The following is a 13658-nucleotide window of genomic DNA, read 5'->3' on the forward strand; positions in this document are numbered from 1 at the left end:
TTTTTATCCTTGATCAGCAAATGAAGCAGATTTCTATTCAATTCAAGTATTTATTGTCATTGTCAAGAACAATGAAATTGTGTTTGGAGCTTCTACAACAAATAATAATAAATACTAAATTCCCCTTAGACCCCTATTCTGATTTTGTCAAAGCATTACATTACCAGCATTACAAAGAGCTTGTTCAACAGGGAGTCAAATGATAAAAATATTTATTTACCCTTATTTATTTATTTGGAACATGCTGATATGTGACTGGAGCCCCAAAGTGTAAAATAAATAAGAGTCTTATAAAATGTTTGGTGTCATTAATAACTGCAAAAACAGTTACGTATTAAAACCAGAAATTTCTAAACTATTGTGATCTATTTAAAAATACAAGTTAATATATTAAATATTCTTGCTTGGGTTTTACATGACATTTTCTTTTAGACCAGTACATAGGTCTCTTTCTGGTGAAAGGATTACGTATTAAGCCTGCGGTCACATTTCGTTCTTTGAAGTGGTCCACCAGTTAGCTATTCTCTAATTTGTTCTGATAGAAAGGAGTTTGGAAGAAGCAGTGCCTCTCTGGCAAAGCTCCTCAGACTGCAGTAGTTTTAAGTGGACAGCTCCAACATTTGAATTCAACTCTTTCATGAAGATGACTTCTCTTCAACATGTGAACCCCACAGTGAGAGGGATGAGAGACTCTCCACAAACTATGCTTCAGAATCTGGCTGAACGCATCAGAAAAGACATTTCACTGGTAAGTCCTGGCAATCAGCTCAAACTTATATATCCAAAATATCTTTCTTTTAAGTAAAAGTGTCTGTGGAATAAAGTAAATGAAAGCTCTGTAGCAAACACCGGGAAAGACTAGCCTCTCTTCAAGTGGTAACGCAATGTATGATTTTTTATTTATTCATTTTTATAATGTGTAGCCAAATGTGTAAATGAGAATGCATACATTTCCCTACAGCAGCTGTAAATATAGATAAGTTGACAGTTGCCAAACTCCTTGATTTACACATAAAAGGTATTTACAGATCTGTCACAGCAAACAATCACAAAAATCACTTGTGACAAGACTTGCTTACAGGATTTACAGAGTTATCTACACACTCTTAGATCTGCTGAAGAGTGCTAAATTAGAATAAAAGTAACATAAAGCAACTCAGTAAGGTGACAACATGCAACTACACTACACGGCTGTGCCTTAGGTAGTGAAGCAGGTCGTCTACGAATCAGAAGGTCTTACAAATTGAGAGTTACAGATTCCTGTGGAGAAGGAATTAAATACATTTTTCTTTGATTTTTTGTTAAATTGTTTATTTTTTTATTGGTTGGCACATGGTTGTGAACAAATATCTACATCTTCTCCACATACGCAGTAGTAGTGTTACACCACCTTTAAAGGTGAAGTCTTTAATTTTTTTTACATTTTTTAATAGTGTACTCATAAATATATAGGAGGTTAGTGTGTAATTACATCTTCCAACAAACTTGTTGTTTAGTGTCAGGGTCCCACAGCTTTACATCCCCTTCAAAGACAGTTTCGCTAACAGCAGCAACAACAGCAGTGTTACCGACAGAAAAGTTCAGCATATCGTCAACAGCTCACCTGTGATTGGTCAGAAGATCCGTCTCTGACTCGTACTGGACGCCATTCACAAAGTTTTACAGCTTCTCACCTGGTGTTGACAGCAGAGGTAAACTGAGGACTGACACAGAGGGTTGGAAAAACTCTGCACTGAAGCCGGATTCAATCCACACAGTAGCAGAATCACACAAGCCAGTGGCAGCCATTATGGAGGTCTGAATTTAATGTTTCTGATCTCTGTTGGCTGAGTAAAGCATGTTTGTCCTACAGCAACCACTGTAGCTAGGATTATACTCTTGAATTGGGAGGGGTAAAAAAAAAGAACTTAGTTAACTGCAATCAACAATCTAGTGACCTCTAGTGACTACATTTTACAGACAGTATCCCAAAAGGTTGATTCTGTTCATCTGGATGTAGAGTTTTCAGTGGGAGAAACGTTTCGTCACTCATCCAAGTGACTTCTTCAGCCTCAGCTGACTGCAGGTTTCCCCAACCTTATATCTAGTGCATTTGCACAATAAGCCAGCCCACTGAATGAACAATGGGCTGTGAGGTCAGTTCCTTATTCATTAATATGCAGATATGGAACAATTGAGACGCATTTTTTCTAAACACGGCGTCTCCGTGGCTTTTAAACCCCAAAATACGCTGCATCAAAAATTGGTCCACCTCAAGGATCGGGTCCCCCGACACAGACTAATATAGCGTACGCTGTTAAGTTCCAGGAGGACTGACAGGATTTATACAACCTCTGGCAAAGTGGATGGCACAACACAGAAGAGCTACCTCGTCAGGCCAGGACTCCGCTGTCTATTCACACCTACAGGCCAGTGGACACTCTTTCAATGATGTACACATCCTGGACAGGGAGGAACGCTGGTTTGAGCGCGGAGTCAAGGAGGCCATTTACGTGAAAAGGGAAAGACTGTCTGTCACCATCTTACAATGCTGTGATTGCAGCCATTCCCCAACTCTCTGTGAATGGTACTCATGGTCATTGATCAGTGTTCTTTAATCGATGGGCTTTGATCAGTGGTTGTTAATCAATGGTCATGAGAATTTGCATATTAATGAACAAGGAACTGCAGCCCATTGTTCAATCAGTGGGCTGGTTTCAGTTATTGTGAAAATGTACTGTTTATAAGGTTGGGGAAACCTGCAGTCAGCTGAGACTGAAGAAGTCACTTGGATGAGTGACGAAACGTTTCTCTCACTGAAAACGCTACGTCCAGATGAACAGAATCAACTTTGGGGGATTTACTTACCTGGATGATTGAGCATGCATCAAGACATTTACAGACTGTAACTTGAAGCTATTTTCTGCTGCTTTCTCTACATCTAAATTCTTTTTTTTTTTTTATGCATGGTAAACTTAACTTATCAAACTCTTGTGCTATACCCACTCTGTCTGTAAGTTATTGAATGTGAAGTCACCTAACTTAGCAGGTTAAGTAGCACCCCTGAATGGATGGCTGTGGCTCAGAGGGTAGTGGGTCATCTACTAAGCCGTAGGGCAGTGGATCAGTCCCTGATTCTTCAAGTCTGATTAACTGAGTGTCTTTGGGCAAGATATTAAACCCACAGTTGCCCCTGATGTATGTAAGCATATTCGCAGAGCACACACACAACAGGTTTGCAGCAATTTTAAACATAGCAGAGCTGCTTGGATAAAATCTTTGAGGAATGGAGAGGCAGCAAAGCTGAAGTCTCAGTGAAAGAGTTAAAGCAAAAGCTTTAAATATGACAGAAATGGCTCATTTCAGAAAAGAACTTCAAGGGTTACTTATGGATCAAAGAGTTAAGGAAATTTGAAGATGAGGAACACACTTCTGTAGTCCACTGACATTTTGATTAACCAGCCTGGTTAAAATATTTAACCAGGCTGGTTTTCATTAAATCAAAGAAACCTTCAGCTGTAATGAACATTCAAACTGCTTCTTGATTTAATTGTCTTAACTGAGTTGTTTCTCTACAACTGTTAGCGATCTTGGGAGCCGAGAACCTCAGAAATGTTGCGAGAAATGAGAAAATGTGATTCGCAGAGAATTGAGTCCTAAACATGTGTTGTCCTGCAGGGGGCACAGAAACCCTTCAAGAAGGTGATTGATGTTAGCTCTGGTGATCCCCACAGAGCTGATTTACGACATGTTTCATTTCTTCGACAGGTTAGTCTTCATTAACTGTGTTGCGTAACTTTTTGTGTTGTATAAGCCTTCCTGTCAAACTTGTGTATCTGTCATATGAGTTATGATTTTTTAAGTGTAATCTTATTTATCCATTTTATTTTCATGCGCTTTATTTATGTCCAGTACTTTTTGCAGTTGATGTAATGTATAGTGATTATTGTTAATTCCCGAGTTTTATATTACTCTTGCATTCTTGCACCATACATGTCATATATTTGTAACCATGTCGTCTTCTTGATGTGTTAAAAACACTTTCTTTGTTCAAAAAAGCTTGTCTACAAAGTCCTCTCTAAATCTGGCCTACTTCCTCAGGTCTTGGCAGTGTGTGTACACCCTCAGCTGCTGGAAGACAAATGTTTTCCTCTGGATGTCAAGATAAGAGCTCAGAAACTCCTGGAGGCCTGTGATGGAGCAAGTGTGGGTGAGGGTTGAAAAATGGAAAGATTTTTATGTACAAACTGAATTTTAAACTTGAGAGTCTGGGATTTTAACACACATGTATATTGAAATATACTTAAATAATTATAATTTGATAGGTTCATACACTGCATCCTCTGGTCTTCGTCATGTGAGGCAAAGCATCGCTGAGTTCATTAAGAGAAGAGATGGAGTTCCTTCATATGCCCAAAACATCTTTATTTCTGCTGGCTCTCAAAGGGCTATAATGGTATGACTATGAACAATATTCGTACTATTTCTAGTTTCACAAATGCCACTTAATCAAACATGTCAAACATCAAGGGAGGCCACACAATAAAACACATTTTAAACAAGATGCAACGTCCAACTAGTATCCAAGCCAAGACTGTCGATCATAAAAGATGGACAGAAACACCACTGTTAGCCATTAGCTAATAGCAAGCTTGGTTAGTAAGCTGGAAAGTGCAGATATCTGAGTGAACACACCTATCACTCAGACCACACACCCACAAATCTTTAGGGTTTACCATCACTCAAAAAACTGAAATTGGATGGTTATTACATTTACAAGAGTCTAACTTGTAATTTGAACAAAATAATTTGATGTTTCTATAGTGAACATAGTTGAAACATATACGATCTGCATGAAATTCAACAGCATAACACTTGCTAAATTTATTCTTGTTGAGATGACGTAATACAAGCTAGCAAGAGTGGTTAGTTGCCTGGACTTGCAATATCACAAAATCATTACAAACCACAGGAAAATCACTCACAAGAGGCAGAAAAGCATACACACACCGCGTGTATGCTATTGCTATTTATTGTTCATCAATGACTTTCTATTAGCATTAAGTGCTTTTGCTAGACTAACGTCATTTGCATGGCTTGGATCAACTCAATTAAATTAAGCTGGACTCAACTGCAGTAAATAAGTTGATTCATCATTAATTAATTAACCAGCTCAAGTACATTAAGTTGGAATAACAGAACTGCATAATGCTGAAATAAAGCAATTTAATGGCATGGAAATCCTTTCCATTACTTTTTTATGTATCTTCTGCTATAGCACACTGTAGTAGAGGTTTAGCTTGCACATTTTATATTTGCACTTAACTGAAAAATAATATGATTTGTATTAATAATAACGTCCACGTAACAGTTTTACTTTGTTTTCTGCTCAAACAGTCTTTTTTTTTTCATTTATTTCTTATTTTTTTTAATAACCTGTAGCAAAAAGTGACAGAAAAGATTGCTCTCCCTAAAGGAAAAATTTAGCTTTTTGGATTATTGTTAAAAGATTGCCGTGAAGCTGTTGGCCAGTGGTGAGGGGAATACTCGGACAGGCGTGCTGATACCTGCACCCTGCCCACACATGCTGTACAATGTGCTAGAGGAGGCTGGGCTGGTCTTGGTACCGTACCAGCTGACAGAGGAGAAAGGGTGGGCTGTAGACCTGGACAAGTTGCATCAAGCTTTAAAGGCTGCTCGGGGGAACTGTGAGCCCAGAGCTATTTACATCAGCAACCCGGGAAATCCCACAGGTAAGCAAAACACAGTAGCTAAGTGAAATGAGAATCAGAATCAGCACACCTTATTAATCCCTAAGGAAATGATGTGGTTACAGTTGCTGGACAGCAATAATACAATGTATTAAAATGTTACAAAATATTAGAAATAGCTCTAATATATACAAATAGCTCAATTATAAATATCCGGAATATTAAAGAGATTAAATATATATGACTGACATTTTACTTTAGATTGTAAAATGTAAAACTTTGATATCTGTTATTTTCTCTGTAGAGGATGTGCAAAAGGGTGTAACTATTGCACAGTACTGTGCATTAGATGGAGATACAGTCTTCTTTCATCACTGTTTATATTACCTTTGTCTTTCTAGGTCATGTGCAGGACAGGAAGTCAATAGAGGAAGTGATTCAGTTCGCAGCAGCTGAGAGACTCCTACTGTTAGCTGACGAGGTGACCATGAGCTGTCTTTTCAGATTGGCCTTTTATTATGTATTTGCCAGGTTTTCTTTATCCACCAGTTTCTTTCTTCTGCACTCCAGGTGTACCAGGACAGCGTGTATGGGAAGGACAGAGAGTTTATTTCTTATAAGAAAGTCCTGTTTGAAATGGATAGAGAGCTTGCAGAAACAGTGCAGCTGATCTCCTTCCACTCCATATCCAGTACCTGCATCGGGGAGTGAGTTCTGTCTCTTTTGTTTGTCAACAACAGTTTCCAACAGGATCCAAGACCAAAGTTCTAGCTGATGGCTGAATGGACAGCGGTGGCGACGGATCTGATCTGAAAGCCGCAAAAATGTTTTTTTGTTGTTGTTTTATAAAAGATATTTGTATTAATGTGATTTTAGGCCCGAGTCATTTATAAATATCTTTATAACTGAGAAATTGCCAGTCCACTGTGGACCAGTGGAGGTAATGGGACGCCTCAGGCAGTTTTGCAGGTGACCAGCCACGGCGTGGCTTGGCAGGACCAGCAGGTGTGGAAACCTCTGGCTTGGGAGGAGGCCTCCAGATTTGTACAGAAAAACGCCCCTTCCGGTTCTCTATCTATATATGACACACTCAGCTCTACAAGCTTTTCAGAAGTACATGGAGATCTGCCCAGCCTGGGAGCCACCACCACTCCCCTCTGAGGTCCTCCCCAAACTGCAGCCTCAATTCATGTTAAAGCCATTTGCCTTTTATCTATTAATAATGTAGCTGTGCTCTTCTTGTATTTCAGTTTTGCTTGCAGCCGCTCTACATGTACTAGATGCTCCTGCTCCGTGTCATTTCTAAATATGTATATCTGTGACTTTGTGTCCTCTTTGAGAGTTTGTGTTATATTATGTTCAAATGTTTAAAAAAAAGTATCTCTCAAAGAAGAAAGCTTTAAAGAAGAAAGCTTTGTCACTATTCTATTAGTGAAGAGTGTGTTGTCTCCACAACACTGCTTTCCTCCTGAGGGACCCAGAGCTGTTTCAAGGAATGACTTACTCAAAGTTTCTGGAAGTATAAAAATATGCACCTTAACTTGTGTCAAAACGTTCACCCAACTCAAATATGCACAAAATGTTTTTCTTCATCCTATGGTTGAACTTAGTGCAGCTGTAGGCTTCGTTTTTATTGGTTGCATTACAGCGCACAGCGGCTAAAGTTAAACTGGTTTGAACTTTGACCACAGCATGTGTGAGTACCTCTCGCTTGCACGGTTGCGCTGCGCTTTGCTTGACGCAGGAGTAAACCATTATTGTGCACCACAAGGAATAGAAATGAATGTGTTTCTGTCCTTTGTGAAAAGGGCTTTAGGATTCTATAGCATAGCTTGTTTATGCAACCATGGAGTCGCCCCGTGCTGATCATTAGAATTAATGTAGGCTAAATACACTTTGATATATACTTTCAAGCTTCACTTTTCCTACCTGCTTATACCATGCATGCATTTAAATTAATAGTTTAGACATTTCTCAAATTTTAAATGCATTATATTGATAAATAAATTAAAATAATCTGTGTCTGGATCTTAGGTGTGGTCTGAGGGCTGGATACATGGAGGTAGTTAATATGGATCCAGAGGTGATATATTATTTTGATAACACCTTGTGTGGTGATATCAGTACTCCAGTCACAGGACAGCTTGCTTTGGATCTTATGGTCAATCCTCCACAACCTGGAGACTCATCGTATGACACATACATACAGGTGAGGAAACAGCAAAAGCCAGCATTTGTCCTTTGATTCACTCTTACTTTCCATTACCTGTTGTTCTGTTCACAAAGGAGACCTTCTTCACCTTGGCTACTATGTCCCGTAATGCTCAATTGGTTCACGAGCTCCTTAATAAACTGCCGGGGGTAAGGTGTCAGCCAGCGCTTGGAGGAATCTACGTTTTTCCTCGCCTGCACTTACCATGTGGGATTAAGGCGCAGGCCAAGGTGGGAAATGTTCCAAAAATCTTCCATCCATCTTCCCCCATCAGTCTATTATCAATGTTAATGGAATACCAAGTCTCTTACCATTAAGTTTAGCCATTACAAATGACTGCCAAACCATCATTCTTACTTGAACCTGATTCCACCTTTATTTCCTACAAGGCTTAACCCTGAAAACAGACCATTGAGGGATTGTGAAAAAAATGAGAACATTTTTTTTTAAAGTATCATTCTAATGGTACAAAAGTTGAAAGCCATACTGTCCTATATGCACTTCTGTTTTCAGTTACTGGGGCTGAAAGCTGATGTTCTGTACTGTCAGAAATTACTGGAGGAGGAGGGTGTATTAGCTGGCGCAGGTGAACATGGGGAAATGACTGACAGCTTCCATTTGAGGTCAAGTATAAGAAATCATAAAGCCCTTTGAGCTGTGTACTGCATGTTGTATTGCTTCAAAAAAGCTGACTCTTGTTTGTGGTGCTCTCCCACAGATTATGCATCCTAGTTCCTCATGACACCCTGGTAGAGGTCCTAGCTCGCCTCGCCTCCTTTCACTGCCGTCTCATGGATGGCACTGTGACCCCAACAGCAGTGTAAAGAAAGAGAAGCAAGAAAATATTTCAATGCAACTTAAAGTGCCCTGTGGAGGAGGATGGCCTAAACTAAGTGTAAACTTGAGATTGGTCAGATTCATGTGAGGTATCTCAAGAGGATAACTCAAATAACTGTGTATATAACTAAAATAATAATAATAATATTTTTTTTTAGAAAGATTTCAGTGTCATTCTGCAGTAGTAACATCTGCTTTGCAACAGTTCCAACAGTAAAGAATTTAGCCAGAAACAACATAAGCTATATTGAAGTTTTGACATGATGCTCATGATTCTCAGTAGTGAGCTTCTTCTTCTTCTTCTTTCGGCTGCTCCCTTATTGTGTGTACTACAGTAAATCATTGGTGTCCATCTCATTCTGTCCTGGTCTCCTTCACATGCAATACACACAGAAAACCCTTCTTCTCTCTTTATCTGGGCTTGGCACTAGGAGTAAATTGGCTTGTGGCCCCCTGTGACTGGGTTGTGCATGCTTCTATTGAAAGAAATCCCCTAAAGTTAATGTTTTTAATGCAATGTTTTTAGACTGAAAAAATATGTCTTAGAATTCGTATAAAAAATTTGATTAAAGCATAGGTGGATGATATCAAACAACAAATAAAACTGATTTTTTGGTTTTCCAGTTAATGTGAACAAAGCTAAAAGTGACGCTTTTAGATGAATTATAAATGTCTAGGTCTTCATTGATTCATATGTGTTGTGGAAATCTGAAATAAACTGAGGTGCACAGAAACATGTTGTCTCTATGTGCTTTATTTACCTTTGCCAAGGGGTAAAAAACAGTCAAGCATTAACAGGATTTTGCATGCTTTTTGACTGAAAAGGAATGTAATTGTTGAATTTTTATAACACATACATGAACATGTGGTATATCTGAAAGATTACATGGACAGAATGAAGCATAATTAACCTTGTGTTGCAGATGGATCTCAAATGTTCTCTTGACTGAAGTCTGGTCCATTTTCAGTGTCTGCTTTACTGTATGATTGCATTTGTCTCTGCACATCAGGGATTCTCACATGAACTTTTACTGAGGGGAAAAAAGTTTATTTTCTCATCCTTCCAACACTCATCCTCCATCTTTGATCAGCTAATGTGTCTACGTTATCTTAACCATAGCTCGGTAGGTATCCAACAATTAGCACACAAGTACTGTCATGTTTTGTATGTGGCAAGCAGGAGATTGGATCCAAATACAGGACTTGCAGGACACAGAGGGATGAACTAAAGCTTTTATTTTGCTGTAAATAACTTACTACAAATACAAAAATAAAACTTGAAACTATAAAACTCAAACTGAAACACTACAAAATAAACCAGGAACTGACAACTAGGAATTAACTGGGAACGCGGAAGGAAGAAACACAGTATAGTGAAGGTACAACACAACAGCTAACAGGAAGAAACACAGGACTTAAATACAGAAGCAGGACAATGAGAGGATGGGAAACAGGATGTAAGATAGCTGGGATGAATCAGACCTAACGAGACAAGGGGAAGCAAAAGCAGACACACTGAGCACAGGACAGGGACTATCAAAATAAAACAGGAAACACGCGACAGGCACAGAGGCATGGATTTGACACTGAACAGAGGGAACACGGAGCACAGGGACAGGAGTAACAAACTGTGACATGAGCAGTGTTGGGTAAGTTACTTTAAATTAGTAACTTAGTTACATTACTAGTTACTTCCATCAAAAGTAACTCAGTTACTTCAAGTTACTCGTTACTTTCAAAGTAACTAGTTACTAGGGAAAGTAACTTTGGTTTTACTCAGACTTCTCTTGTTAATGTGTTGCTTCCGTAACTGGATACCCAGCAAGAGTACCAGTCTTCTAGCTTGCTTACTTGCCACAAGTGCACTGTGCCACCTACCAATAGAAAGGAAAAGATAATGTGCATACTTCCACGAGAGAAATCCCACGCCTGGACCGTTGTTGACCGCCGCCATGATTCTAGCCTGCTTTTTACATCCAACACAAAAACTGCAGTCGTGGTGCTTTTGATTGTACTCAGAACTCAGAAATTCTGCCTTCTGAATAGGAAGATGTAGGTAACACCAGACTGCAGATGAGCTGCATACAGAGCTGGACTGGGACAAAAAGTCGGCCCGGGCATTTTGACTAGAGACCGACAGCCATTATAGGAAAAATCATAAAGCCTTTGAATAAAAACAAACACTGTTGTGACAGTGATGTACACTGTCTTGATGGTATATATGTATCAATCTATCAATCGTTTGTTGTAAGACTCAGATAATTATTTATTAAAAGCGAGACATTTTAAATGAGAATAAGAAAGTATTTCTTTGTGCCCCCCTTTCCCTGTTAATGCCCTACCTGGCCCCCTGGCAACACTTTGCTAGACCCGCCCCTGCACAGTTACCAGCTGTCAGCTACTTAGAAAAGGATGCTGGTGTTATTTGTCTCTCAGAAACAGTTCATAACTTCCCTTCAACTCATCCATGTCACCTAAAAAGTTAACCTGTTTCTCCATCAGCTGTTCAGCTCTGATGATTCAGTAAGGACATCTCCTGGTTTCATCTGCATGTTTCCCTGTCACCAGATAACCAAACCGATATCATGACCAGCAGCTTTACAGCTGTGGCTCCAGCAAACATCAGCTGATACTAGAAATTAATATTAAATAAATTCTAACAACAGCTGATCAAGCTTAAACGTGCTGCTGTTGTTTAACGCGACATCCGCTGGTTTCCTCTTTCTGGCGTAAAGTGGGCGATAAACAAACAAGGGAGAAAAGCCGATCAGCTGATCATTGATCAGTTTCATGATTGAAGTAGAAACAGGAGAGGGAGGGGAAAGAATGAGAGAAGAAGAGGCAGCTGTGCAGCTTCAGCTTTGTGTCTTTTTCATTGTATCTGAAGTCCGGGACAAACTGTGTTCCTTTTCACCTTATTACGAAACGCATAATATTTTCTCTGAATACCAGACAATTCCGTTTTTTTACAGGACGGTTGGCAACTCTAATAATTAACCGTATGAATAAAATAAAGTTCAACATCAGTAACATAGCACCCACACAGCTGTATAGAAACTCCGTCATGCTAGCTAGCACGCAGTATGAAAAAGTCAGCATAACGAAAATAAACTCCACCTAAACTTGGTTTATATCTGACCCAGATAGACTGCAGGTCATAACTTCTTACCTGAAGTTCAGTTCACCTGACACTCGGACGGGCGGCCGCTTCGGGTCTCTCCTCTTACCTCCCCTTTCTCTCATCCACCTGTTGGCCTCCACCACTTGCTAATGTTACTGAATCTGTGGAAGCTCCGCGATAGCCACCACACGAAGTAACGAATAACGAGCCTATCTAAATCCCAGTAACGAGTAACGCGTTCCTGATTTTGGCATAATAACTAGTTACTGTGCTCGTTACCACAATAATAACGTAGTTACTGTAACGCGTTACTTAATAACGCATTAGTCCCAACACTGGACATGAGACACGACTGACTGAGGAACAAGAAAATAAACATGAAGACAGAACTAAACCTACAGTAAACACAAAACATAGAACAACTAGAGCTAGAACTACAGAACCATAAACCAAAAGACTAGCAATGATAAACCATGATGAAATCAAAGATTAATAACACTCGGTCACTGACCCAGGACCGTGACAGTTACATGCCAGCTAGCCCATCTGACCCAGGACCATCCTCTGTACCCTACAAACACTGATGCGGTTGAGTTTTCTGTCTTCCTTTAGATATGAAGTGATAGCAAAACTTTAATTTTTTTTCTTTCTTTTAAATCGCAATCCTTCAGTCAGAACATGGTATATCATCTGTAGATGATTACATGAAGGATGAATAAAAGATTTAGTGTTGCTGTATCTGATTATACTTTTGAACTTAAGGCCCATTATGTCACTCAGTAACAAGCAGTCAGTTTTATATTTAACCCCCAGACTGAGCTGCTTGTCACAAGGTTAAAATATTTCTTTTGTTCGTAAAATAGGAAAAGTCTTAAATGAACAAGTTCAAGTTCAAAGAATAGTAGACTTCTCTGGTGAACATTTATAAGCGAAAAACATTAACAGACTGCAGAAAAACTACAAAGGATTCAGATTTAAACATGTGCTGATATCCAAATATGTAAAATTCATTTTAAGATTTATGTATACAAACGCGTCACTTACCACAGTTCAAAAAGTCATATAGACATTTACAGATATTAAAAGCAGTTTAACCATTGAGGCACAAAAACGTCAGATATAATGAGATAACACTATAGCGTTACCACTGGCAGACTGTGATTAGTCTGGAGTGTACCAGTCAGCAGCAACTTTGAAGGAAAGGAGTGTAGCTGAACCTCAGATTCAGGAGGAACAACATGGTTTCTGTCCTGGCCATAGATCTTGATCACCTTGATTCAATAATGGACATTTGTTGCACACAGATGTTTTGCTTCGGCAGCAACTTAAAAAATTTAGATAAATCAACACAAGTTATCCATATTCAATCAACCTGTGCACTATGTGTTGCTACAATGTTAATGAAACATGTTTGGATGAAGTAATTTCAGCCCTTGGAATATTTGATCCTTCATAATTTTCTCACCTCAATCCAACACCATTCAGTAACTTTCAACCCAACACTACTTGGCCACGTAAATACTACATGTTATCTTCGTACACTCACAAAAATAATACATTGGATGAACGTAATTTTATCTTGCCACTTATATTCCATCTAAACAAATCATGTTATATTAATCCATCCTGATTGTGTTGTTTCAACACGATATATGTTAGTAAGTGTAACATAATATTAACATGAACATCCAATTAATGTGAATTTTAATTCAACCAACATTTTTGTACCAAGTTAGTCCAATTAAATTAATCTACATTCATGTTATATTGTTTAAACACTTTGGCACATCAAAAGCCA

The 13658-nt window shown here is 38.9% G+C and overlaps 1 protein-coding gene across 1 annotated transcript; it reads left to right on the forward strand.

The window, feature by feature from the left end:
- The first annotated feature begins 695 nt into the window (after positions 1 to 695).
- LOC116331960 (alanine aminotransferase 2-like) lies at positions 696 to 9467 on the forward strand. Its single transcript, XM_031754800.2, has 11 exons — positions 696 to 748; positions 3658 to 3747; positions 4081 to 4189; positions 4305 to 4435; positions 5489 to 5732; positions 6092 to 6171; positions 6261 to 6397; positions 7725 to 7899; positions 7977 to 8132; positions 8416 to 8525; positions 8621 to 9467. The coding sequence occupies exons 1-11, from the start codon at positions 704 to 706 to the stop codon at positions 8724 to 8726; spliced, it is 1383 nt and encodes a 460-aa protein (XP_031610660.2). The 5' UTR covers positions 696 to 703; the 3' UTR covers positions 8727 to 9467.
- Positions 9468 to 13658: the final 4191 nt, after the last annotated feature.

The sequence above is a fragment of the Oreochromis aureus genome, linkage group 17, assembly GCF_013358895.1.
Source record: "Oreochromis aureus strain Israel breed Guangdong linkage group 17, ZZ_aureus, whole genome shotgun sequence".
NCBI classification, from domain to species: domain Eukaryota; kingdom Metazoa; phylum Chordata; class Actinopteri; order Cichliformes; family Cichlidae; genus Oreochromis; species Oreochromis aureus.